Source organism: Aethalodelphis obliquidens, unplaced genomic scaffold (assembly GCF_003676395.1).
Source record: "Aethalodelphis obliquidens isolate GAN/ISIS:26980383/991018 unplaced genomic scaffold, ASM367639v1 scaffold39, whole genome shotgun sequence".
NCBI lineage: Eukaryota > Metazoa > Chordata > Mammalia > Artiodactyla > Delphinidae > Aethalodelphis > Aethalodelphis obliquidens.
Window position 1 is genome coordinate 16,478,464 of NW_020837983.1, and position 25,416 is coordinate 16,503,879.

Below are 25,416 nucleotides of genomic sequence, written 5' to 3' on the forward strand. Positions count from 1 at the left end.
TATGACTATGGTGAAAAGAACTTAAAGTGTGGGTCACTGGAGAGAATGCTTCCCCCAAAATAACACCATGAGAATCTTGGACATTTATTTCTTATGTTCAGCCAGTGTAGGTGTGGCTTACATGAAGGATGATGTGTTGGGAGATAAAAACCAAATGTTATTATAGAGCAAAGTATCTGGCTTAGGAACAAAAACATGAAGGATGCCTAAACAACAACAACAACCAACCCCAAAATAACAACAGCACAGAAACTCCAAAAAATACCATTAACTGTGACCAAAAAGGCAGCCACAAAATAGAATCATGGCATTTATCCTTTTCAAACCATTTTTCCTAATTAAGGGGGGGGAAACAATTATGAGTACCAATTCGTCAGTGACTTTAAAGAATGTCAGCTTTTTAATTTTTTCAATTAGCATCTGAAGGGAAAATGAAACACATGCATACTGAAACTGGTCATGATTTTCTAGTCATTCTTGATGAAAATATAGTTACTCCTTTTCTTTCACTTACAGAAACTTCAGTAACTAGAAAGACTAAATCACATTTCTTAATGAATGTAGGACAACAGTGCACTCTATTATGGAAGAGTAGGTTTCAAAATATACCTCTGTATCATACAAGTGATTCTATAACTTTATTTTCTTTAAAATAGGCAGTCCAATCCCAGGCATCTAGTTTCTCACTAATTTTGTCGACTTAAGAGATGGCTATACTTCTCACATTTTTACATCTTCACTGTGTTCGGGGTGGGGGCGGGGGGAGTCTCTTTCATTATCCAAGGCAGTGGGAGTTGTATGTTTGACAAATTGAAGTTTGGCCTCAGCTCTTTTAAACAGTAGACAGACTCTTAGATATCTGAACTTTAAGGTCTCACATACTGACAAGCTGAGCAGATTTTTATTTTGGCTCTGAGCTCTCTCCCTGCCACCATATGGAACTAGTTTGTCTTTTTCACAATCACTTGAAGAAAATGCAAAATAACCCCCATGATTCTCTTTCAGAGCCTGGTAGCAATGACTCAATCTGACGGAGTTTCCCAACACTGTTATGTCTTCTGGTTGCTGCTCCAGGGCTGTCTCTACAGTAACCATCCTCCCTGCCCTTCCCCCACCCTACTAAAAGGGCTGGGCACCAGCAAAGAGTGATATCACAGCATGTCTTTTAGCACTGAGTTTAAATGATATAGGTGACATCTTTTGCTGAACGTAAAGACAATATTTCTCTTGTCAAACTATATAGAGAGAAAACAGTATTTGCCTTACTGTAGACTTCTAGCAAGATTAGGCATTTGTTTGCTGTTATGAAGAGGTCATAGGGAGGTATACAAATAATTAGTATTGTAGGAAAAAGGGCAAGGGAAAAATTCAGGAGATGCTAAACTGCTCAAAACGTTTAGTGGAAAAGATTAGTTTGGGAGGCTGTGGAAGACATGAACTTTAGGGAAGGGATGAGGAGGATATTTCCAATAAAAGGGCTGTGAAATTCACGGCACAATTAAATTGAGGTTATCTAAGATCAAAAAAGATAAGAAATAAAGGAGATTCATGAGTCATTTGAATGTGCTGGGAATGTCAAGTGAAAAGGCAGACAATGAACTTATTTAGATACTAAGCATTTAAGATAGATTTTTATTCCTTTTTTTCTATTAGCATTTGAAGCTGGAAATTATTTATTTTCATAAAATGTCCTTTTTGTTAAGTACAGAGTTCTACAGTGGGAATTACTAAGGCTGGAAGCCTTGAGATAAAGGCAAGAATATAAATTTTATCTTAGCACAAGGGAAGACGAACTCTATATTAGCCTTTCCTAATATAGTAAAATTATCTCTAGTTAAACAATGTTTTCTAATTGTTTTCAAAATAACATCTTCAAGATAAACATTTTATTCTCTTTAATTCAGGACTGTGCAAGTGTATCCTGGGCTTATAAATGACCAGAGCTTTACTGAACTGATCCCTTTCTCCCAAGTCCAAAATCAACAATCTTTCAAGACAAAATATTATGTGGGAAGCCTTTTCTCTTCTTTCTTCTACAAATTTTCATTGCACAGATAAATTGCTTCTCTTGTGGCATATCTCATTTTGCCTATCATAGTATTTCTCTTTATAAATGTGCCTTTTCTTCCACATCAGACTATAAGCGTTTGATGAGAAGTCTTCATCTCTTAGCCGTCTTTGTAAACTCCATGTATAATATACATGACAGGCATTGAATAAATATTTATTGAGTCAGTTATGAAATAAGCGTTCAAATTGTTTAGAATTTAAGTTTTACTCATCTCAAGAGATTCTTTATATGTAGTAACATTTTAACTCCAATAATACAATTATATTTTACAATTCAAGTCCCATGGGCATTTTTTTCCTGATTTGAAATTTGTCCAGTACTAATGACCTAATGGTCTGCTCAAATCATACAGTGGGACACTTTTAATAAGGATGGAATGAGTTTGTGGTTGCCACCAGACATTTGAAGAAACAGCTCATGGAATGATCTACTAAAGCAAATATGAGAAGTGAGACCATCAAGTTTGACAAAGGGATCTATTGGGTTGGCCCAAGAGTGACTTCAGTTTTTAAGTAAAAACAAAAGACACATTTTTCATTTTCACCAAGAACTTTATTGAACAACGTATTCACCCTTTTGTTCCACTACCTTCTGCCATTTTTCAGGCAACTTCATAATTCCATCTTCCCAAAACTTTTTATCTTTTTGAGCAACTGTTCCAGGTGCCTCTTACAGTCTTCCAGGGAACTGAAATTTTTTCCCTTAAGAGAATTTTTTAAAGACCAAAAAAAATGGAAATCCGAAGGTGCAATGTCTGGTGAATATGGCGAAGGATTCAGAACTTCCCAGCCAAGTTGTAACAGTTTTTGCCTGGTCACCAAAGAAATATGCGGTCTTGTGTTATCCTGATGGAAGATTATGTGTTTTCCGTTAACTAATTCCTGATGCTTTTCGTTGAGTGCTGCTTTCAGTTGGTCTAACTGGGAGCAGTACCTGTTGGAATTAATTGCTTGGTTTTCCGGAAGGAGCTCATAATAGAGGACTCCCTTCCAATCCCACCATATACACAACATCACCTTCTTTGGATGAAGACTGGCCTTTGGTGTGGTTGGTTGTGGTTCATTTCACTTGCCCCACAATCTCTTCCATTCCACGTTATTGTACAGTATCCACTTTTCATCGCCCATCACAATTTGTTTTAAAAACGGAGGGCTTTTGTTATGTTTAAGTAGAGAATCGCATGCAGAAATATGGTCAAGAAGGTTTTTTTCGCTTAGCTTATGTGGAACACAAACAGCAAAGTGATGAACATAACCAAGCTGGTTTGGATTTGGATATTTTGAGGATGTCGGCTATCTCCCTCATGGTATAACATTGATTGTTCTCAATTAATGTCTCGATTTGATCACTGTCAAGTTCAACTGGTCTACCCGACTGTGGAGCATCAGCCGGCAAGAAATCTCCAGCACAAAACTTTGCAAACCACTTTTGACATGTTCAATCAGTCATTGCACAAATCTTTGTTGCGTTTCGGCCCCGTTTTTACCTTTCTTGAAATAATAAAGCATAATATGCCAAAAATGTTGCTTTTTTTTCATCTTCAATATTAAAATGGCTACACAAAAATTCAGTTTTGATAAGTCTTTTTATAAATGCACGCTGATATGACAGCTGCCACATACAATCTAACAAAACTGTTTCAAATGAAGTCAAAGACAACTAAGTGCTACTAGAGCCATCTTACGGAAGAAAACGAACAAACCTTATGACCAACCCAATATATCTATACATGAGTCCATTCTATTGCATAATTCCCTCCAGAAACAGGGCATTCATTTTAAAGATCTGTTTCAAAGCCTCCATCTTCTTTGTTAGAGGACAGAGGGCTTGTTTTCCAATGCTGAATCTTAGGACTGTGATCTCTGTTGGAGGAGGCTGTATTAAATAAATCTGTCATTATGTGCCACACTATTTTTTGTATGTTGGAGATATATTCTGTTACTCCATTGTCCATAGGTGAACGGATTACGTACTTATTTGCGATAGCCTTTCAATAAGTATGTAAGAAAATGATAGGAAAATATATGAAGCAAAGTTGGTGCACCTATAAAAAAAGAGCGAACATATGCCAACGACAAGAGTTGTATGACAATGATCTACATTCATAGTTATGAATCTATAAGTAGAAGGAAAAGTTCAAAAGAAGTTTCAAAAGAAAAGAGGATGTAAGTAGGAAGATTAAAAGATCTAATAACATACAGTTTGACTAATTAAGAATTAAGGACGTGATAGAGATTGAGAGATACTTAAAGAGACATAAAGATCAAGAAGATATAGGTAGGGCTTCCCTGGTGGCGCAGTGGTTGAGAGTCCGCCTGCCGATGCAGGGGACACGGGTTCGTGCCCCAGTCCCGGAAGATCCCACATGCCGCAGAGCGGCTGGGCCCGTGAGCCATGGCCGCTGAGCCTGCACGTCTGGAGCCTGTGCTCCACAACGGGAGAGGCCACAACAGTGAGAGGCCCGCGTATCACAAAAAAAAAAAAAAAAGAAGATATAGGTGGTTTGGTACAAAGTAAGTATGAATGAAGAAAATAACTGACAATAAAGTCATCAACCAAAATTTTCCTCCTTTTATCTCCCCACTCCCACACACACACAAAAAATATACAACATTAACTTCTAAAGAGTAGGACTGTGTCATTGTATTTGCATATGTGTGTCTATAGAACTCAGGAGATAGTATAACAGAACAGAGTTTGGAGCTTAATTGTCTGGGTTTAGAGTTTAGCTCTTATCCTTTCTGACCCTCAGTTGCCTCATCTGTAAAATGACTCTCATAATAGTAATGTCCTTCTAATACTGTGTGATAACTAAATGAAGTAATACATATAAAAGCCTTGAAAAGACTGTCACGTGTAGAGTACTTATGAATATTAATAAAAAATTAAACAAAGAAACCAAACTTCCCTAACCAATAACTATAAACTACACAGAAGCACGGTAAACATGAGCTATATGAATAAGTCTAAATTAAACAAGCAAAATGTATACGACATTGATAGACATACATAAGCATACAGACAGTGATGAAAACAGTGAGATAGACATGGAGCTAATTAAGACATGTATGTAGGCAATAAGCTGGAGAAATTCAAGATGAAAAGGACCAATTTTCTCAAATCCATAGGCCCCATTTCCTTTGAAAGTTTTCCTCATTTTTATATGGAGCAAGCAGAATACTATGCACAAAGAACAAGAAACCAGAGTCCCTTTGCTGACTGACTACCTAATTTAAGGTCTACATTAATTTGAGCCCAGATGTCTGAATAACAATCCTTTAATTCAAATGTTTATTCTTTAGTAAAGTAAAATTCCAATCTTTTGAGAATCCTGCCATATAATAGGGTGCTTTATTGGCTGAATCCAGCATGTGTATTTTTTTTTAATATCTTTATTGGAGTATAATTGCTTTACAATGTTGTGTTGGTTTCTGTTGTACAACAAAGTGAATCAGCTATAAGGATACATATATCCCCATATCCTCTCCCTCTTGAGCCTCCCTCCCATCCTCCCTATCCTACCCTTCTAGGTGGACACAAAGCACCGAGCTGATCTCCCTGTGCTATGCGGCTGCTTCCCACTAGCCATCCATTTTACATTTGGTAGTGTACATATGTCAATGTTACTCTCTCACTTCATCCCAGTTTCCCCTTCCCCCACTGTGTCCTCAAGTCTGTTCTCTATGTCTGCGTCTTTATTCCTGCCCTGCCACTAGGTTCATCAGTATCGTTTTTTTAAGATTCCATATATGCAGCACGTGTATTTTTTTTCCCTTTCTTTACTCATAATTGGTACTTGGAAAAATCCCTGAAAAGATCACCCGTTCCAACCTATCCTTTAATTCGCATCTTTACTTCCTGAAAGTTTCCTTTATGACAGTCTTCCTTAATTGGCATCATTTGTTCTCAAATGGAATTGAATCATTGGGGAATCCCCAGAATTTGTGTAGTGTATTAATCTAACCATTATTTAAGAAGGAGTACCTTATTTGCTTCTTAAGCTTCGGAAGCCCTGATGTAGATATGTAATTTGATAGATAAATTTGAACATGTTTAGTGGAAGATGTGCAAGTGTGAAAAATGCCTGAGATAGCAAGGGTCATGGGAATCTGTGTTGTGATTAAGAAAGACACATTTCCAGAGTTATAGAAAACCTCAGCCCCAAATAATGAGAAACTTCAGAGAACCCAGTTTCACTTATTCCCTGATTCTATTATGATTGTTTTATATAGTATTAGCTTTCATTATACATGTTTAAATTTTACACAAATTTTTCATCTAAGTTTTGACAACATATATTTTAATGTCCCTTCCTTGACTTACAAATATTAATATAATGTAGAACTTTGATGAAAATGAGTTTATCAACCACCCAGGTATTCTCAAACTCTTGACACACGATACATTGTTAACAGCGACTCGTTTCAAAACCCCAGTAAAATACAGTTCTCAGTTTTTCTCAGTGATATGATGATTGCATTTGTTCAAAATTCATGATAAATTCTTCCTCCATAAAAAAAAAGATAGTGAACTCACACTCTGTTGTCTCTGAGTGCTTTTGCACAGTGCTGAAAGAGTACACTCTACTCCGTACATTAAAAAAAAAAAACAAACGATTTTCATTGAAAGCTGTGACAATGAAACCATACTTCTCAAAGTTCAGAAATATACACCGTGGTGATTCTCTGTTTTTAGTTCTAAATAAAAATAACGTTCTTCTAGTATTTCTTCCTTTTCTAAGGATACATTAAAAAAAATTAGTGCCAAATGAATTACATGGCACTAAAGACCCCTGTAAAGAACACACAGTCCCTTAAACTTACTTCAGTTCCCTTGGCGTCACGTGTGGCTGACAGAATCAGTTCCGAGCGAGTGGCTCACTGACCAGACCTCTTCTGGTGCCTAAAAGACCAGGCTGACAGCCATCTCAGAGAGTTTATGGGTTTGCTTTTTTACTAAAAATTAAGTCAGGACCTTGTAAAACTTACGACTGAAACTGGTAATTTTGTGTGTGTGTGTGTGTGTAAACAAGTTCAAGGGAGGTAGATTTGTTCTCATTTTTATTTCTGTTTAAAAAGCAGCAAGAACCTTTATTTCCAGGATCCCCTAAGGGAAGATAGAGGAAGAGGAAGGGGTGAGTAGAATGCTGAAAACCACTGAGAGACACTCTGAGGTTTTTTGCAAAGAGGAAATACTTTCTCTTGTTGTACTTGGACAACGTGTTGCTATAAGTTCTGCAAATAAGGCTCCAGCATGCATAAACAGATTCTTCTGTTGACCAAAATCATCAGTGTGCTTATTTCTCTCCACAATTAATGTAAGACACAGTCCAAACTCCTTATCATGTAATATGGCCTTCGTTTTCTGTAGCACAGCGAACCTCTACATACAAGACACTTGCTTTTGTCTAACTAAGGCAGGCTCTCTCCCACCTCTGGGTCTTTGTCCACATTGCTCCTTCTGGCTGGAATCTCAAGACTTCCCTCCTACCACCATCCTCCACATATGCCTCATGAGAACTTACTCATACTTCACAAATAACCAAGAATTTCCTCCACGAAGCCTTTCCTGGTCCCCTTCAGTCTCCTCCAATGTACCCCAATCCACCCTCAACCCCAGCCAAGTTCACCGCTTTTCTTTAGTGCCCAACTATAGCCTAATTCCAAGAGTTCTTATTGTGGAGCTGAATCATACATAAATGTGAGCAAAATTTTGTGCTTGTTCATTTATTCTGGGGAGAAGATGCGTAGCTCCAGCAAATTTTTGAAAAGGTCTATGATTCCTTGATCAAAAACCAAAACACTACAAAACAAAAAAACAAACAGGCATGCTAAAACATACTGCAGCTGAAACTTTTACTTTAAGCCAACTATCCCTCTCATGTTTCCTTCCTTCTCTTCGACTATTAGCTCCACAAGACCAGCAAGGATGATGTGTCCTTTTAGTGTCATTAAAGTGTTTTTTCTGCATCAGCATCACCTGGCCATACTTGGTAGGCTTGAGATACCTAGGTTCTATCCCAGGATCAGAATCTCTGGATGTGAGATTCAAAAATCTACACTTTAGACAAACATCTTAGTTGACTTTATGCACACTCAAGTTTGGAAATAATTGAGTAGTACCAGGCAAATAACAGCAACATGATAAAAATTTGGTGGCTGGCTGGCTGGATAAATGAATGAATGCAGACTCTGATTTCAAAAGAATTGTAAGAGAGTAATTTTAGTGAAGTTATGTAAATTAAAGCAAAACCATATCCAGTTAAGAGAGAAATAAAATAATTATGAATATTGGACAACATATTTAATAATTATTATTAACAAGCCAAGGAAATATTGACTTAATGTCTTTAATTATCAGCATGTGTTCTAGGTTAGGTGATGTTAAAGAAGCATACAATATTCAGATGTAATTATTCTGCTAAGAAAGAATACTAGGTGTAGTTGAAAAATCAGATTATAAACAGGTGCAAACTATTCATTTGATCTTTAACACATCTGCTATTTTTAAAGCATAGTTCATTAAAATAATTATTTTATAACAATGTTGTGACCTCCAGTTGTTTATATAATGACTTCTGATCTTCAGATCTGGAAAATTCTCTCTAGAATTGATCATAAGCACATGTGAGGGAAAAGAAGTGTTTTTCATTTGCAGCCTAAAAATGAATAAGACTAAAATTATTCTTTATCCAAGTGTTTAGCTGAGCTTCTAATTGAGGCAGGTAATAAAATAGCACTTTTGATTCTTTCAAAAGAGAATGAGCAGACCAGCATAAGCACTGGCATTTGTAGTGTTAGTACCAAAAGAGACATATCAAAGCACTTTACAAGTATTTGGCACGGAGTAAATGCTCAATTAATATTAGTTAAAGTTGATTGTTATGATGATACTATCGGCACAGAATTTATAGTTGAGCATTTAATGTTGATATTTGTTGATACTTGTCATGATTATTTTAAATGGTTTTATAAGTGCTTCTGGTTGAAATGAGTAAAGGCTCTCGAAAAGAAATAGATCATCTAGACAGAAAAAGCACTGTATTAGTTACAGGGTAGTCAATATTTTATATTGTCATTTTCATTATTTAAAAATTTTTTACTCAAAAAATATAATTAACTGAATCTCGTACTTTCTGATAAGCTCTCAGTTATTTAACCGTGAGTTCTAAAAATATCAAAGTTTACTGTCACCAAGTGGCAGCTATCAAAATTGCAGGCAGAGTACCTAGTCCTTGTAGCCCACAAACTACTTACTGGTGACAGCAACACAGCATCCTTTTCCAGGATTAATTGGCCTAGGGAATAAGGTATGCTGTGTGTTTATTTTATTTCATTTGCTTGGCATGATGCAATCTAGAAATTTTTGCCTAACTTTTACAGGTAAAAAATAAATAAATAAACAGAAGAGACTGCAGTTGAATAGATCAGGGAAATGAATCTCATCCAAGCAACAATCCAAGAAACTAAAGGACACAGAACTTTATTAAAAACCTGACATGGAAACTGCCATATGCTTCCATTCTATTCCATAAACCTCCGAGGGCAGGAATTCGACTTGATCTCCGAATTTCTAGCATCTATATCAATAACTGTCATATAGTAATCAGTTGTGTTTGCTGAATGCACAAAAGATACCTTTGTTGATGTGTCTTTCATATATTTATTAGAAAGTGCTTTCTTTCCAGACGTATGCCAAGCATTGTGGAGAGGTCCCTGCCCTCCTAGAGGTGGCAGTTTAATAAGAAAGAATAGCCCATTACAACCCCGTGTGATAAGGACTTTGATAAAGGTAGGCACAGAGCACAGGGAGAGCACACAGAAGGGGCTCCTTACCCAATATAAAAAGCAGAGCTCTACAGTCTGAGCTAAGACTTAAAGGATAAAGAAAATCAAGTCAGGAAAGATGTTAAGCTCTTGAAGGATACGGGTTGAGTTTTGTGGATTTGTCTCACCCATGTGTCTTGCACATTGTTGTTACTCATATTTATTGAACAGAGTAATAAAAACGCCGAGTGAAAAAAAAATTGATTGGGATGTGAGAAAAGACTATGCAGATGGGCTGCCCTTAGAGGCTAAGTCCTAAGTCTCTCACATATTACTAGTTGTCTGGCTCTCCTCTTTGCTCTTAGCATCACACTTCATCATTATCCCTTTACACTCTGTGCTTAAACAACACCTTACTACTTGCAGTTTGCCTAACAAGACATGCTGGGTCTCACTTACAAGCTTTCACATACGCTATTCACTCTTCGATCTCCAATTTGAACTATTTCTTCAGCTAATTCCAATTTGTCATTTTTATGTCAACTTAGGTTACCCCTTGGAGGGCTTCCCAAGCCCCTAAAATTGGTTAGGTCCCCCTATTCATGCCATACTTGTCTTTATCTCCAAACTCACTATGTTCATGGCATTGTAATTGCCTGTTTGTCTGTCTACTGTCTATCCCTTCCCCTAGCCCCATCACACACGAGTATAGACATGTGTGAACACACACGTACATGACTGTACTGAAATATCTCTGGATATTTTACCTTAGGATAGCACAGAATAGAAAATAACAAATATTTTCTTCATTGAAGATACAGCCTTCATCTTTTCAGTGGTGGCCAACATTTAGGAGGACCCCCAGCAGTGGGATCGCAGGACATCTCCCTAGATTATTTCCTGGAGGCAGCATTAGCTGATTCTAGCGATTTCTGCCAACCTATAAGTTTCTAGGACAGCAGTTGTCTGAGTCCCAGCATTACTCATTCTGGAGCTGGAATCCTGGGAATACTTAGACCTAGCAGCACCAAGGCATTTGCTTTTGTTGTCTTAGAAAAATTTAAGACTCTAGAGACTGACATTAATCTGCATTAAAGTCAAGAGATTTCCTGATCTTTGTAAGGCCTGAAGAAGGTACAGAGTGACTTTGTAGGACCATGCCCTCTTCCTCTTGAATATTTCATCTCAGTCAAGGAGTATAAAATACAAATTTTGTTGAATAAAACAATTCCTTCTGGGCTTCCCTGGTGGCGCAGTGGTTGAGAGTCTGCCTGCTGATGCAGGGGACATGGGTTCGTGCCCCGGTCCGGGAAGATCCCACATGCCACAGAGCGGCTGGGCCCATGAGCCATGGCTGCTAAGCCTGCACGTCCGGAGCCTGTGTTCCGCAATGGGAGAGGCCACAGCGGTGAGAGGCCCGCGTACCGCAAAAGAAACAAACAAACAAACAAAAATTCCTTCTCTGTTTTAGGAAGTATAATCACAACAAAAATCGTAGTCTAAATAAAAGTAATACACCTCCCAAGTTGGAGAAATTATTTGAAAATACAAATAAAACTACCTAAAGCCTTAGGTTTGATATCTAGGCTAAAAATTCAAGAGGGTAGAAACTGCCAGGAGATTCCCTATATATTTTTTTGCCTACCTTGATCAGTCCAGAACTGCTGTAAGAAATAAATTTCCTCTTAGTATTTCAACACATCTGCTACTGGTTCCAGCCAGGACAGTGGAGCCCAGAGGATCAGAGAAATGAAAAACATTTCACTAAAAAGTGAAACAAGTTTTGCAATACCTACGAAAATGCAAGGCTTAAATTTACGTGGGAGGCTCAAGAGAATTCTTTTCAATCCACACTGATTTGTTTTGTCCTTGAAATATACACATGGCATGGGAATGCTTTAATGATTGAAAAAAAGGATTTTGGAATTAAAAAGACTTCATCCTTACATCCTCATTTTACTTCTGAGGACCTGAAACTTGGAAAAGTGAAGTAACTTGTCCAAGGTCATTCAGAAAAGTAACTACAGATCCAAGTCTAGAGTTCATGTCTCTTGATTCCCAATACAATATTTTACCCATTACATAAAACTGCTTCCCAATAAAGATCCTGGCCAAAAATAAACTTTGTACAAAAAGATGTTTAATGGCCAAATTATTTTCAAGGTTTTTTTTTTTTTTTGGTAATTTTGTTTAAACATCGTATTCATCTCTTCATATGGAATCTCTTCCAGAATGAGGCTTTAGCATATCCATAGTTCTACCCTGAAAGTATCATTCACCCCCAACAAATAATAAGGAGATAATAAAATGAGAAGAAAATCACCAAACTGTGCATTATAAATATTATGGTAAGATTATAATTATAATCTAAAATGTACATTAAATAGTGAAACACTATCATTCAGACTTCGCGAATACAAATTTTCTATTGGTTCACAGAAGGGCTATCTGTAAGTTTGTCATTATACTATCTGTGATAGAGGATTTATTAATCGAGTTAATATAAAAAGACAAAGGAGTTAACTTTAGGGAACAAACTGTAACCAAGAATGGAAAAAATTAACATGTAAAGTCACTTGATAAAATCACATGCAAAATTTATCTCCAATTGGTAAATCGTTACTTTTACAGATATGGTAATATAATACAATGTACTCTACAAATGTCAGAGGCACTAGCAAGGGGGAGGCCAAAGGGATATTGTAGCAAGTCCCCACAACCACTTCAATCAACATAGATCAGCTTTATGTGTTTTATAACTTATGACATTTTGTAAGAATCTTCTTTGAGACTACATATTCCATTGTAAAAAACCCCACAAAACGCTAAGTGATTAAACTTAAGCCAACCAATAATGGGACAAAATGACCTTCTGTACCTTCCGATGTGATAAAATGGGAAGTACACAGTATCGTTTATTTAGCATTCTTGTCAAAAAGGTTTAATTTGAATCTCATCAGGAAGAAATAATCAGATAAATTAATAAAGAGACATTTCTGAGGAAAACTGATCTGCATTAAAAAAAAATACTAATGGCAAGTGTGTGGTAGGCAACTGCTCTAGGTAAAAGGTGACTAAAGAGATCGCAGATGCAATAAGTGAGTCTGAGCTGGGTCCTGAATCCAAACAAGTAAATAGATAAGTACCAATCAGTAAAAGACATTTTTGGGACCGTGGTTGGGGGGTTAGATTTCAATATAGAAACATACTAAATTTTTATTGAATAAATAATAAACTTCCTGGGTGTGATAAAAATCGAATTAAATAATAAAACATATCTTTCATAGTCATATGGCACTTAAGTTTGTCCAATACAAAGTATGTTTGCATATTCTTTCTGATTGGATCCATATAAAAAATGGTGAGAACTACAGGACAGTGGACATTATTCCCACTTAAAGATGTGAAAATTGAGGTATAAAAGTATTAGGTGATTTGCCCAAGGTATTGCTAGATTGTGCTACTGTCAAGTTGGTTAATCTGAGAACTGTGTTTCTCAGACTCTCCTTCTTTGTACAGTTCCAAGTTAGAGTTGGCCCCAAGAGGACTTTGTATGAGATTTGAATGGTGGAAGTAAAGCAGTGGTCCAACTCAGATTATCATTAGGTATGGTGATGTTCAGGGTCAGAGGTGCCCAGGGTCAGAGGTGCCCAGCAGTTCTCAGCTTGTGCTCTCTTCCACTCTGCATCCAGCTTGCCTCCCCCATGCTGGCAATCTGTCCAGACTCGACACCAGATGCCTGATTGCACAACCCTAGGTAACGTAGCTACGGCTTTTCTTAGATCTCCCCTGCTGTGAGATCTAAGCTGGTAGCTGGATTTGGTAGCTGGACGTGCCTGGTTTCTCGAATTTTCCTGCTGGCTTCAGCTTGTCCACTACCACACTGGGGTTCATGTATATGTGTTAGTGACCCTTCCTCTGATTATCCACCTTCATCTTCCAGACCTTCACTTTCCCAGCTCACCTCACATTTGTGTAAGGTGGAATTTGTATAATAAATCCCTTATTTCCATAATACTCATCATGGCTTTGCTTCCATAACTGAACACTGACTGATACAACCAAACTGGCTTTATGGATAGTGAAGCCAGACTTCTTCTGATTCCTATTCCAGAGCTCTTTCCAGTAGATCACAGCATCTCCCTAAACCCACAATTAAACATTTATTTCTTTTAAGCATTGGATGTGGTGGCAGTTATGTATTTGTTTTTTAGCTCTAAGTATTAGGACCAGCAAAGACCAGCAAAGTTTTTATGAGAAGAAAAAGGTCATTGTAAGCCCTAAACTGATGGAAAATCTTACTGAAGTATTTTTAGGGAGATCAAAATTTAATCACTTATCAAAGAATTGAAGGGGAAAAAAATAAAAAAGACATGTATACATAAAAGTAATTTTATTCTAGTTAATAAGTTTTGAGCTGCAAGGAGCTTTATAAATACTTTAATTTATAGGACAGAAAATTGAGAGATAAGATAATGTGTCTGCAGACATTCAGATTATTAAAGACAGAAGTGGGGTTAGAAGAAACATATTTTATCTCTTAGAATATGTGCTTTGAGTATATTTAATTCCAGCAATTAACTGATGGATTTCCTTTTACTGAGGGATGGCCAAAAGATGGGCAGTTAGAGATCAAAGCTCAAATTGTGACTTCTACTCATATTAGTACTTGTGACCTTATGCGAAATACCACACCTCAATTTTCTTAGGTAAAACAAGGTGTCTGGTGCATAGCATGTATTCAACAAATATTAACTATTAACTATTAGCAATAATTTGGCTAGGGCTTCCCTGGTGGCGCAGTGGTTGGGAGTCCGCCTGCCGATGCGGGGGACGCGGGTTCATGCCCCGGTCCGGGAGGATCCCGTGTGCGGCGACTGGGCCCGTGAGCCGTGGCCGCTGGGCCTGCGCGTCCGGAGCCCGTGCTCTGCGGCGGGAGGGGCCGCAGCAGTGAGAGGGCCGCGTACCGCAAAAAAAAAAAAATAATAATAATTTGGCTGGCTTAGGTATATATCTTGAATTTTGATAAAAATGGTTTCCATATTCTAGAAACTTAGAAATTAGTGGGACAGATCATACACACAGTTATTTAATAAATACTTGTTAATGACATAATAGAATGTGGATACTGGATAGTTATTCACAGACTGTTATGCATCTATGGGACCACAAAGCATCCAAATTGACCTGAGAATGAAGGTGATGCATTTCTCTGGGAAATCAGTGTAGGGATATTTATAGGTGAATGATCTTAGGATCGATTCCAGTGGCAGAGGGAGAAGCTGCATGGGCTCACATGCAATCATAGTGAACATCTCAGCTAATCTCAAGTGAAATTCTGGACCTTGGATAGCCTTCAGAATTGTCCTCAATTAGGGCAAGTGGTCCTTAATAGACTCCTATACTGACCAGTCATTGGATGCAATCTGTCTGTAGGAAGAAGCAGTGACCTTGAATGAGATGACTTTCTTCAGTCATAGGCATACCCAGGCAGGGGACCTTGGCTACAAGCTGTTAGCCAGCAATGTTCCCAGGAAGTGGGAGAAGGAGTGCTTCAGTTCTGAAGGGAGGATATAGATGAGCACATCGGAGCATATACCATAGTAGGTATCAGGGAAGACTTCCTGAAATAAAGGAAAATCTTAAAGATTTAGAAGATGTATCCAAAGTTGGGTTTATATGTATAGGGTAAGGATACAGCATAAACAAAGGCGTGGGTGGTAAAGGGAAATTGCAAGTAGTTTCTGGATCATAATCACAATAAGGGGGTATCTGATTGGGTGAGGTTGGGGGAACAATATGATAGTAATAGCTGAATAAGTAGGAAGGACCAGGACAGGAAGAGTTTTAGGTGGCAGACTTTAACCTGTAGATATTTGAACACTGTTGAAATATGTGAAGGATGGCAGAGCCCAAGTCAGATTGTGTTTCAGAAAAAACATCTCAATAATAGCGTGGAAGGTATATCTGAGAGCATCAAGACTGGAGGCAGGAAGGCTTTATAACCGTCTGGGTGTTAGATGACGAGGATCTGGATAATACTGCCTCTCTAGAGGAAGTATTTAGTAATTTCATGTTGATTGTGTGTTATTGCACGTGACGTGTTTATCATAACACTCTCACATTATTGTTTTTTTCTTATTTATATTCTCTTGGGTTCTAAAGATTTTATTTTCTATCTGAGAAAATCATTTGGACTTTCCTTGGAGAATAAAAGGAAAATATGTGTATTACATGTACATTTGTAAGCTCATCAATCTATTCACAACATTTACTCTAAATCAATATGTGTCTAGGGCATGAGAAAGATCTATTTAAAAATTTTTTTGGTTTATACATTATGGCCACAACTATTACAAGAGTTTTCAAAATATAATTTCTATTAAGATAAAATATTTTTAAAAAGAAAATGCAAAAATTTCTGAATTTAATTTGTAAGAGGAAAAATATAGAAAATGTAAAAACAGAAGAAAAAAACCCCACCATGAATTTCATAGTTTTTTTGCGGTACGCGGGCCTCTCACTGTTGTGGCCTCTCCCACTGCGGAGCACAGGCTCTGGATGCGCAGGCTCAGCGGCCATGGCTCACGGGCCCAGACGCTCCGTGGCATGTGAGATCTTCCCGGACCAGGGCACGAACCTGTGTCCCCTGCATCGGCAGGCGGACTCTCAACCACTGTGCCACCAGGGAAGCCCGAATTCCATAGTTTTGATTTTATTTGGAATTTAGTTGAATTTGAGCAGGTCAATTGACCAAAGCCTCATCAGTTTCTTCATCTTTAAAATGTTTCTAATAATACCTAGCTCAAAATTCATTTTAAGGATTAAGTGATTATAATATTAAAAATCATTTCATAGATTATAAAATACTACACAAGTGTTAGCATTAATTCCTTTAATAATTTATCACAACGAGGCACCTAATTCAGAGGGAAGAGAAATGAGAACAAGCACAGAAAAGCAAAGCTAGATACCTGGAGTCCTGACTTGAGGCCACCTGTAGTGTTACTGGGCCTGGAGAATCAGTGCTGGGTGTGAGTGAAGATAGAGGTGGAGAGGGAAGTCACAAGGGTGTATAGCTTCCCTTTTCAAGCTTCTGTTTGATTTTCTTTGAAAGAGTGAATAATGCCAGTTTATAGTGTGCTTATTTTGATTAAGCTTTCACCAGAACAGGCATTATGTTTTAATGAGTTTTAATTTCTCATTTGATGCCAGTGTGAATCTTAATATTTAACTGCATGAGAAGGTGATGATTACGGATCTATTTTCTGCTGGGTCTTGGCAGGAAAGAGGGTCAGAGCCACCAGCTTTATTACAGTAGCATTACAGAGTGGAAACCACACCTAACTAGGAAGGAGCCGAACATCCCATATTTAAGTCTTTTTCCCTCCTTGGACAAAAATATTACATATTTCTGAACCTCAGCCTTCTTTTCTTTAAAACCAGAGGTTTGGCATTAAATGATTAAGTTCCTTCTGGATCTATAATTCTGATTCTCAAGGTTCACAATTCTCTCTCGAGAGAAAAATGGAGATCTCAGAGTGTACACCTCACTTTGGCTTTTTGATCACAGATCTGCATTATTTGGGTGAAGATCAGAATTACAAAGATGTTCAAGGACCAGGAAATGCTCAGTGAGGGCAGCGGGCATTTTAAGAGGAGATAAGTGTGCCTTCCTCATGCAGATGCCATTCATACCATGTACCCTGAAGCCTACTTCAGATGCCTCCGACCCTCCTAAACCTACCACTCTTTGCACCCTTAATACCACCCCAGCCTCATAAGCGCACACACACACATGCGCGCGCACACACACACACACACACACACACACACAAGAACTGAGAGACATTTTGGAAAAGAACCAAAGCAAATTCTTCAGGAGCCTAGAAAAAAGACTAGACTAATTATTTGCTAGTCCTATTGTCAGGCTGTCTGACATTAGCCAAGTTTCATATAGTTTCAAGTTTCAGCTCAAAACATTTACATAAGAGTACCCCTGATGTTTTACAGTGGTTTTTCTTGTTACAAAACTCTCAAAATATTGACCTCCTTGGAAACATTTCTTCTCACAGTCCATTGAATTTTATAAATGTCTCTTCTTGGTTTCTTGAGTTGCCATATGCACACCCTCTCTCCCCACCATGAGACTATCGACTCTTTAGATCTATTTCTCATCTTCTGTTGTGGTGACATCATCACCGTTTGTTAAGAAAATGCTTATTATGTCTCCAAGGATCCAATCCCACACATAATCCATTAAAATAAAATGAGATGTGTTCATAAAAGAATTGTAGATTTAAACTCCTAAAGGATGGCATGTTTCAAAAAGACAAATAGCAGCAGAAACAGCTGAACTATGAGGAGATGGCCACACAGGTTGGAAAAAAAGCATAAGGGCTTGGTCGCTGTCATTGCATTTTGTTTGAAGCAGTGTGCCAACCCTTTAATGCACACAATCGTGTTTCCAAGACCAATGTAGAGTAGCCACGATATCGAGAGTTTAAAATCATTGCAACCCTAATTTACTGTTTATCTAATTTACAAAACTGAGTCACACACCATTATTAAGGACCTGCTATGTGCCAAGTATTGCATTTATGGGTACTGATATAAAAGTAACTGAAATATACTTCCTGTTCTCAAGGAAGGCCAACCAGTTATTTAGTGACCTAGTTTGTAACAAAGCTAAACTGTGAGGTCTGGGAGACTAGTGACCTCATCACTGACTGCAAGTTTGCCAGTGCCTAGTAGGGTTCCGGGAACATAGAAGTAATACAATAAGTGTTTGTGAAATAAATTTACCACCCTGCATTACTTGATTAACCATTTTCTTCTAGTGTACAAGCTGCTCATTGAAAAAAAAATCAGAGATGTTAACAATTAAGTATACAGTCTATTTTTAATCCGCAATGATGTGTTGTGTATGCTGATGCCATTACTTGGACTTTATTTTTGTCTCTCACATTACTGACCAAAAAATTCTAAATTATGCCTCACCTTATTTTTTAGTAAATCATTCAAACATAAAATTTTACTCCTCTTTTGTCACCTTCAAGATAATGTAAAAAATAATTTAAGAAAAGTAAATAAGGGAAGTATAAGTAAAAAAATCTTTTGATAGAAGAAAGTATTTATTTCAAGCCCCTGAGTTTGAGCCAATTCTCTGTCATTAGTTTTATATGTATAAATTCACTGCACCTCCATAACAATAACAGTAAGAATAAAAATAACAACAATAATATCATGTTTGAATTAATTCCATATCCTCTAGAATTTAAGCCAACATCAAAATAATCAGTCTGTGAATAAATACACTACCATGTGTAAAATAGCTAGCACAGGGAGCTCACCTCAGTGCTCTGTGACGACCTAGATGGGTGGGGTGGGGGGGTGGATGGGAGGGAGGTCCAAGAGGGAGGGGATATAGGTACACATAAAGCTGATTCACCTCACTGTACAGCAGAAACTAATACATTGTAAAGCAATTCTACTCCAATTAAAAAAAAAAATTCTAAAAAAAATTAAAAATAACCAGTCTGTGAGAACTGAAATCTAAAGCTTTGAAGAAGTCTTTACAGGGTTTTTTGCATCCCTTTGTCATAGGCCTAGACAGCCTGATTTTCATTTTGAAGGATAACTTTGATCATTTCTTTTTTTCACACTTTTCCATTAAAACTCTTACATGACTAGGCCTGAGGCAGTTGAACACCACACCCAAGAAGGACCTACCTGTAATTTTGCTTTTCATTTCCTATGTGGAATCTGTCGTATTGTGAATAGGCTCGGTTTCCTTCCCAGTCCATTAACTCGATTCTTAGTGTGTACTGCCTCTGACTGGTTATGGCAAAAATAAACTCATTCCCCAGCCAATATTCACCAGAGGGATTTCCAAAACCCTGTGAAAGAAGACAGAGATGCAGTTGTTAATTCAGGGAGAAGCTCTTTCCATGTTTAGTATTAAGCTATGTTCTAAACAATAAAAAACATTCTTTAAAATTAAAGATGGTTCTTTCATATTTTTGGGGGGTTCTTTCATATTTTTATACACTTTCTTCGATTACTCACTCAGTATTTTTCTGCTATGTTCCCCCCATCGAGGCTCATGTTTAACTCTTTATTACAGTAAATTCTGATATAGAAATCTGTGTAGATGAGATGTTTTCGAATTAAATGAATCTGGTTAATGGGTTTAACCAGTAAATGCTTCTCAATCACAGCTTGCTTTTGAAAACGTTTCTAAAATACTAGTTAACGGAATATTTTCAACATAGTTTAAATATTTTTCAATGAATATCATCAGCATAGTATCAGACAAGTTATTTAACAATATTATTATTATTTTTGTTATTATTATTCACAAGTCAAATTATGGGTAGATAATAACAGATTACTAGACCCTTAACTTCCCTAGCCTCAAAAGACTAGGATTTTGACACTTAAGAGCTAGTGAGTGAACCTAGCTGGCTGCTCCGCCCCAGAATCTCAGTATGGTTCCACTGTTCTCTTTAGGGCAATCCCAGTCACTGTTAGTGTGTTCAAAATAGTTTTCTTTGTGGAATAAAAGAAAGTACACAAGAGAAAGCTAACTCTTAATGTTGGCTATGTTAGTGATAGGAAAATTTAAAACCCTAGGAAACTACTGGCATCCTAGACTTTGGGTATTCACAATTGCCTCGGAAAGTGTTCCTTGGTAAAACTTGAAGTTCAGTGTAATTCTTGATATATGAGTTTGTTTTACTGACCAGACTATGAACTCCTTGAGGACAGAAACTGTGTTGTATTTGTGAATCCTCAAAGACTAGTAGAATGCTGGCATACACTGGGCACTCCATATGTTTCATCGAAGTTCAAAGAAAATGGAAGAAAGGGAGGAAGGAAGAAAACAAAGGCTATGGCACCCTGCAATTGCATTCAGAGAAGTAACCTTAATACATAATTCTTGTTGTAGGTAATTTGGTTGTGTCTCAGGGGTGTTTCTTAAAGTGCCCAACTGAATCATAATCACTGGAGCACTAGTTGAAAAAAAATATTCCTGGCTCCAATTTGAATCAAGCTATCTGAGAGCCAGTCCATAAATCTGAATCTGAACAAATTCCCCGTTTATCTTGTGCACATGCATGCTTGGAAGACTTGGAGGTGTCCAGTAATCACATAATATACTTTTATGTTGCAGAAAGAAACATATTCTGGTTCATTGAGGTATTCATTAACAAAAGTTTTATTTTATCTGTATTAAGAAGAAGTATGAGGGAAGTACTAAAATAATCACAACAATCCTTATTTTCTCAACACAGAAGATAGAATTTGGAAAATATTTGTTTCTTTTCATATTTAATGTATATCAACTTTACAGAATTACAACTACAGTAGAAGTGTTCTTAACTGATTTCTCCTTTAACCAACTTAACATATGAATCATTATTCTCCATTCCTTACTTAAAATATATTGATGCCCAGAGTACACTGAAAGTATTAAATACATTTGTGCACTACTGTCTGCCAATTGAGTGACTTACCAAAGGCCAACTGCATTCGGTCTCAAACTCATTTATGCCAGTTCTGTTATTGTAATGATAAGATTTATAATGTTATGTAAATAAGTTAAATATTAGTGCGGAAAGAGGAGTTTTTGTTGTTTTGTTTTTTATAAAAACTAATTTAAATATTTAGATTTGCTCAATGAAAGCAAATCACTAAAGAACGCTTTTGAGCTATATGTTGTTGCAACAACTCTAAAAGACTGAGGAAAATAATAAAACTTTAGAGGATTTTTAATGTACATTACTTTGTATATGCCTTACTTGCTCTAGTTTAAAAAAAACAGAAGCTAGAAATTTGATGCATTTGATTATGGGAAAGTTTTATGAAAGAGCCACTGACTCAGAATTCCAAGCTTTGAGCCTACATTATAAACACATGGGTAAATGAATGTATATTTTTTATATTTCAGTGAAATGTATTAGCATATAGAGGTACACTTTTAAGGTTATTCCCCAATTTAGCTTAGTTTTTGATTAACTGAACACCCTTTGTCCAAATTGCAGTGGTTATATGCATCCCCAAAGATCATCTATCTACCTGTAGCTCAGAGTACAGGTAGATGATGAAGTCCATACTCCAGTGCCTCCCTTCTCTGTTCCTAAGATGCTCAAGTCACACTTTGCAAGAGTCCCACAGTGGCAGGAAATCTTAGAGCAATTTAAGATGTGCTAAGAATTTTACACATTTTTAGGGCAGCTGGTGCTTCATACCAGGGAGAAGAGTAAAGCTTACCTTCTCCAATGAATAAGCAAAGCAGAAAGTTACAGGGGACTGAAAGTCAAAGAATTAGCACATTCTCAGTTGCAGCAGCCACTGGGAAGAAAAAGAAGACTGCTTGGATTCTCTTTGCATTTCTTCTCAGCTCAGACATGTCAAAACTCTCTCTATAGCCACTTGATTCCCTCTTTTGTGTAGCCAGTTAGAAGAGATTCAGTAATTGTACTAACTGTGAATAAGTAGGGTGGGAATGATGAAGTGTTAAGTTTTAGATCAAATATTTCCATGCCGTTGAAAGTGTTGCAAGGATAAAAGCTCTCCAGCTTAGTGAAAAGGACAGTGATCTCCAGCCAGCCTCAGAAAAGGAGAAGCATTTGTATCATTCCTCCAAGAGCCTCCATTCCCCTCTTGGCATGCAGGTTTGTACCTCCCTCTAAGCGGAGGTTAACAACCCTTCCTAAACAGTTTGCTTTTTCTGACTGAAAATAGAGGAAGAAGCAACTGAAAAGAAAGCAATGAAATTTGCTTTCATAAACAAAAATTTTATTTCATGCACCTTCCCAAAAAACTTTCTAAATATGCTGTATTGGCTACAAGGAATCAACATGACGGTTAGAGAGATAGTGTAGGGAAGAAACCTTCTAATAGCTGAGTGCAGTGATGCAGAAACAACCATTTCATCAGGAAGATGAAAAATTCAAGAAAGAAGGGGAAATGGGTTCCTAACATTAGTAAACTGTCTACTGGCTAGTTTATCAGGCCGGCCACGAATCTGACACCTAGGAACAAAGACTTGGCTTTGATTCAACAACTTCTACTCCCTCTCTCTGCTCCAATTTGAAGGCTTGCTCTGCCACACATTTGCTGTTACTTTTAAGCCTCCGTTTCCTTATATGCAAAACAAGGATTTAAAATGTCATTTCCATATATACTGTTGCGAGAAAAAAGTGAGAAAATATACCTAAAGCATCTAACTCAGTGCTGATGCATGAGAAGCACTTAACAAAAATCTAGTTGTTTTTATTATAATTAGAGAATATATCATAATATATAGTAATTTTCTGTTTACTCGCCTGTCTCCCAAGAGACTATAAGCTATATGATGTTAAGCAGGTTCTTTTCTACTCTGTACGAGAAAGGGAACAAAAATAATCCAGGTCTTGTCTTAGCCTGAGAATTAATAAGGGTATCGATATGAACCAATTCTTTAAATGGCTTTCAGATGCTAGGAACTAATGTATTCTTATGACAAGTTGAATATTGGTTTATACAAATGAGTACTGTCATTTTAATCTGAGAAGTTAATTATTAAACAAGAAATTTAAAACAACTGGTTGCAACTGGGGCTAAACTATGACACAAACCATAGTTTGTGTCTACAGATTATCTTCTTACTCTCGTTTCTGCTTTCCTAATGCTAAAGAGAAGCTGTCTTCTTCAACTCTACTGTGGTCCTATATTTTTTAATCTCTTTCTCACTACATTTCAAAAGTTTTAGGATCTACAAAAGAGGTAATTTTTGAGATCTTAAGCCCATGCTAATAAACTGATCGTTCTGACACTTACTTTCAATTGGCAGTGCATATCAGAAAGAGCTGTGGAGCTTTTTCAAAATATAGATGACTTGGTTCTGTATGGAGGTTCTGACTCAGTATGTCTTGGGTGGTCTTAGAGATCTGTACATTTAAAAGGTTCCCCAGGTGAGTGTGCTGTGTACTAAAGGTGGGGAACCATAGGATTATGATGTAGAATAACTATTCTAAGTGCAAATGAGAAAAAAGAAATTAACCAGATCAAATTACCTAAGTGGTACAAGGGAAGAGATAAAACTTCATCTTCAGATTGAAGATATTAGGAGTTAAGTGTTGATTATGTACTATGGGGCTGTCCTTGAAAAAATTCATACTTATGCCTGAAATACAGAGATGACCAATGCACAAACAAGCAAAAAAAGGTTTACACATTATTGTACACATAACAGCTTACCACAGGTTTATATTTTACTCCAAATAAATAGCTTGCAACATTCATAAGAATAAAAGTAAAATATTATACAAAATTCAGGGCTGACATTGAAAAAGCAGCAAATCCTTATTGAATAAACAAACAATAGTAATAAAAATAGAATTTCTTCCTTTTTATAAATGAAGTCCAAGGATGCTATGCCATATCCTTTCATGAAAACTACTGTTTAGTTATGTCAATCACAATTGATATCATAATTCAGAGAGATTGTTAATCAATTTTAATTCTCCTTTTAGCTCTTTAATAAAAGGCAAAAGACCCTGGAATTTAGCTTAAACTAATACTGACTTAAAATTGGCCTTAAAAACCACATTTTGCTAAAAAAAAAAAAAAAAAAAAAAAAAGCACAGAGGGGAAAGACCAATATTCATTAGTTTTTGCCAAAATCTGCAGAAATGTTCAGTTTTGGTTTGTATTTTTCCAAGTTAATAAAATAATTGTCCCTGATACTTTATTTCTTTTGTCTGATAATGCTCATAGGAAGTGCTGACTTTTTATAGCTGAAACAATTGAGAACAGACACAGTCCATGTATCCTATAGATTTCATCTCTTTTCATAAAATCATTAAAGAAAACAGATAAGAACTCAGGGTTACTGAGTTGCGGCTTTCCAAAGGTGCTTAGTATACAATTCAATTGTGCATCTCCTCTAACTGCTGAGACAGCCCAAGAAAGATCAGAGGATGATTTATTTCAGCATTTTAAACTTCTTATATATTTTTCTCCTTTTAATGTGAAGAGTTTAAAATGCAGTTGAAAATGTGCTCTTAATTTCTTTCCAGAAACAAAGAACTCCCAGAAGGTATTGTGCTCAGCCTGAAATACTTGTTTGTCAGTAGGAAGCTCTGTTTATATGGGTAATTGTTTTCCATACAAAGACAGGTTGTCTCCAGGGCATTAGTCACTACCTTCTGTAAAGTTAGGCCACTGGGGTACTGTTTGGAACTTGATTGGGCTTTATATGCAAAAGTACTCCTGGTAAGTGTTATTGCTGGAGGCCACTAAATGGTATCCTTATGGCTCGAAGGAGTTAATATAGTTCCTTAAGTGCCTCATTTAAAAAGCCCACTCCAGACTTCCCTCTCAGCAAACATCTTTACAAATCCATAAACCAGGTTTTGCTTAATCTCCTCATAAGGAAGTTTAAGTGAAAACAAAGCTTAGGTAAAAGATTTTGTAGGCTTAAAGCCAATGTTAAGAATCAAATAAATTGCAAATCTTCCATGTTGAGAGAGGTTTAAAAATTACCATTATATATTTGTAATTTCATGTGTTGGTAATTTTAACATATTG

At 36.9% G+C, this 25,416-nt stretch overlaps 1 protein-coding gene across 2 annotated transcripts in view; it reads right to left on the reverse strand.

Moving 5' to 3' along the window:
• Positions 1-25,416, reverse strand: part of ANGPT1 (angiopoietin 1) — a 250,606-nt gene that overhangs the window by 19,076 nt on the left and 206,114 nt on the right. For both annotated transcript variants that reach the window (XM_027131602.1, XM_027131603.1), the window contains exon 7: positions 19,570-19,736. In XM_027131602.1, coding sequence (XP_026987403.1) covers positions 19,570-19,736 — 167 coding nt within the window. The remainder of the gene's footprint in view (positions 1-19,569; positions 19,737-25,416) is intronic.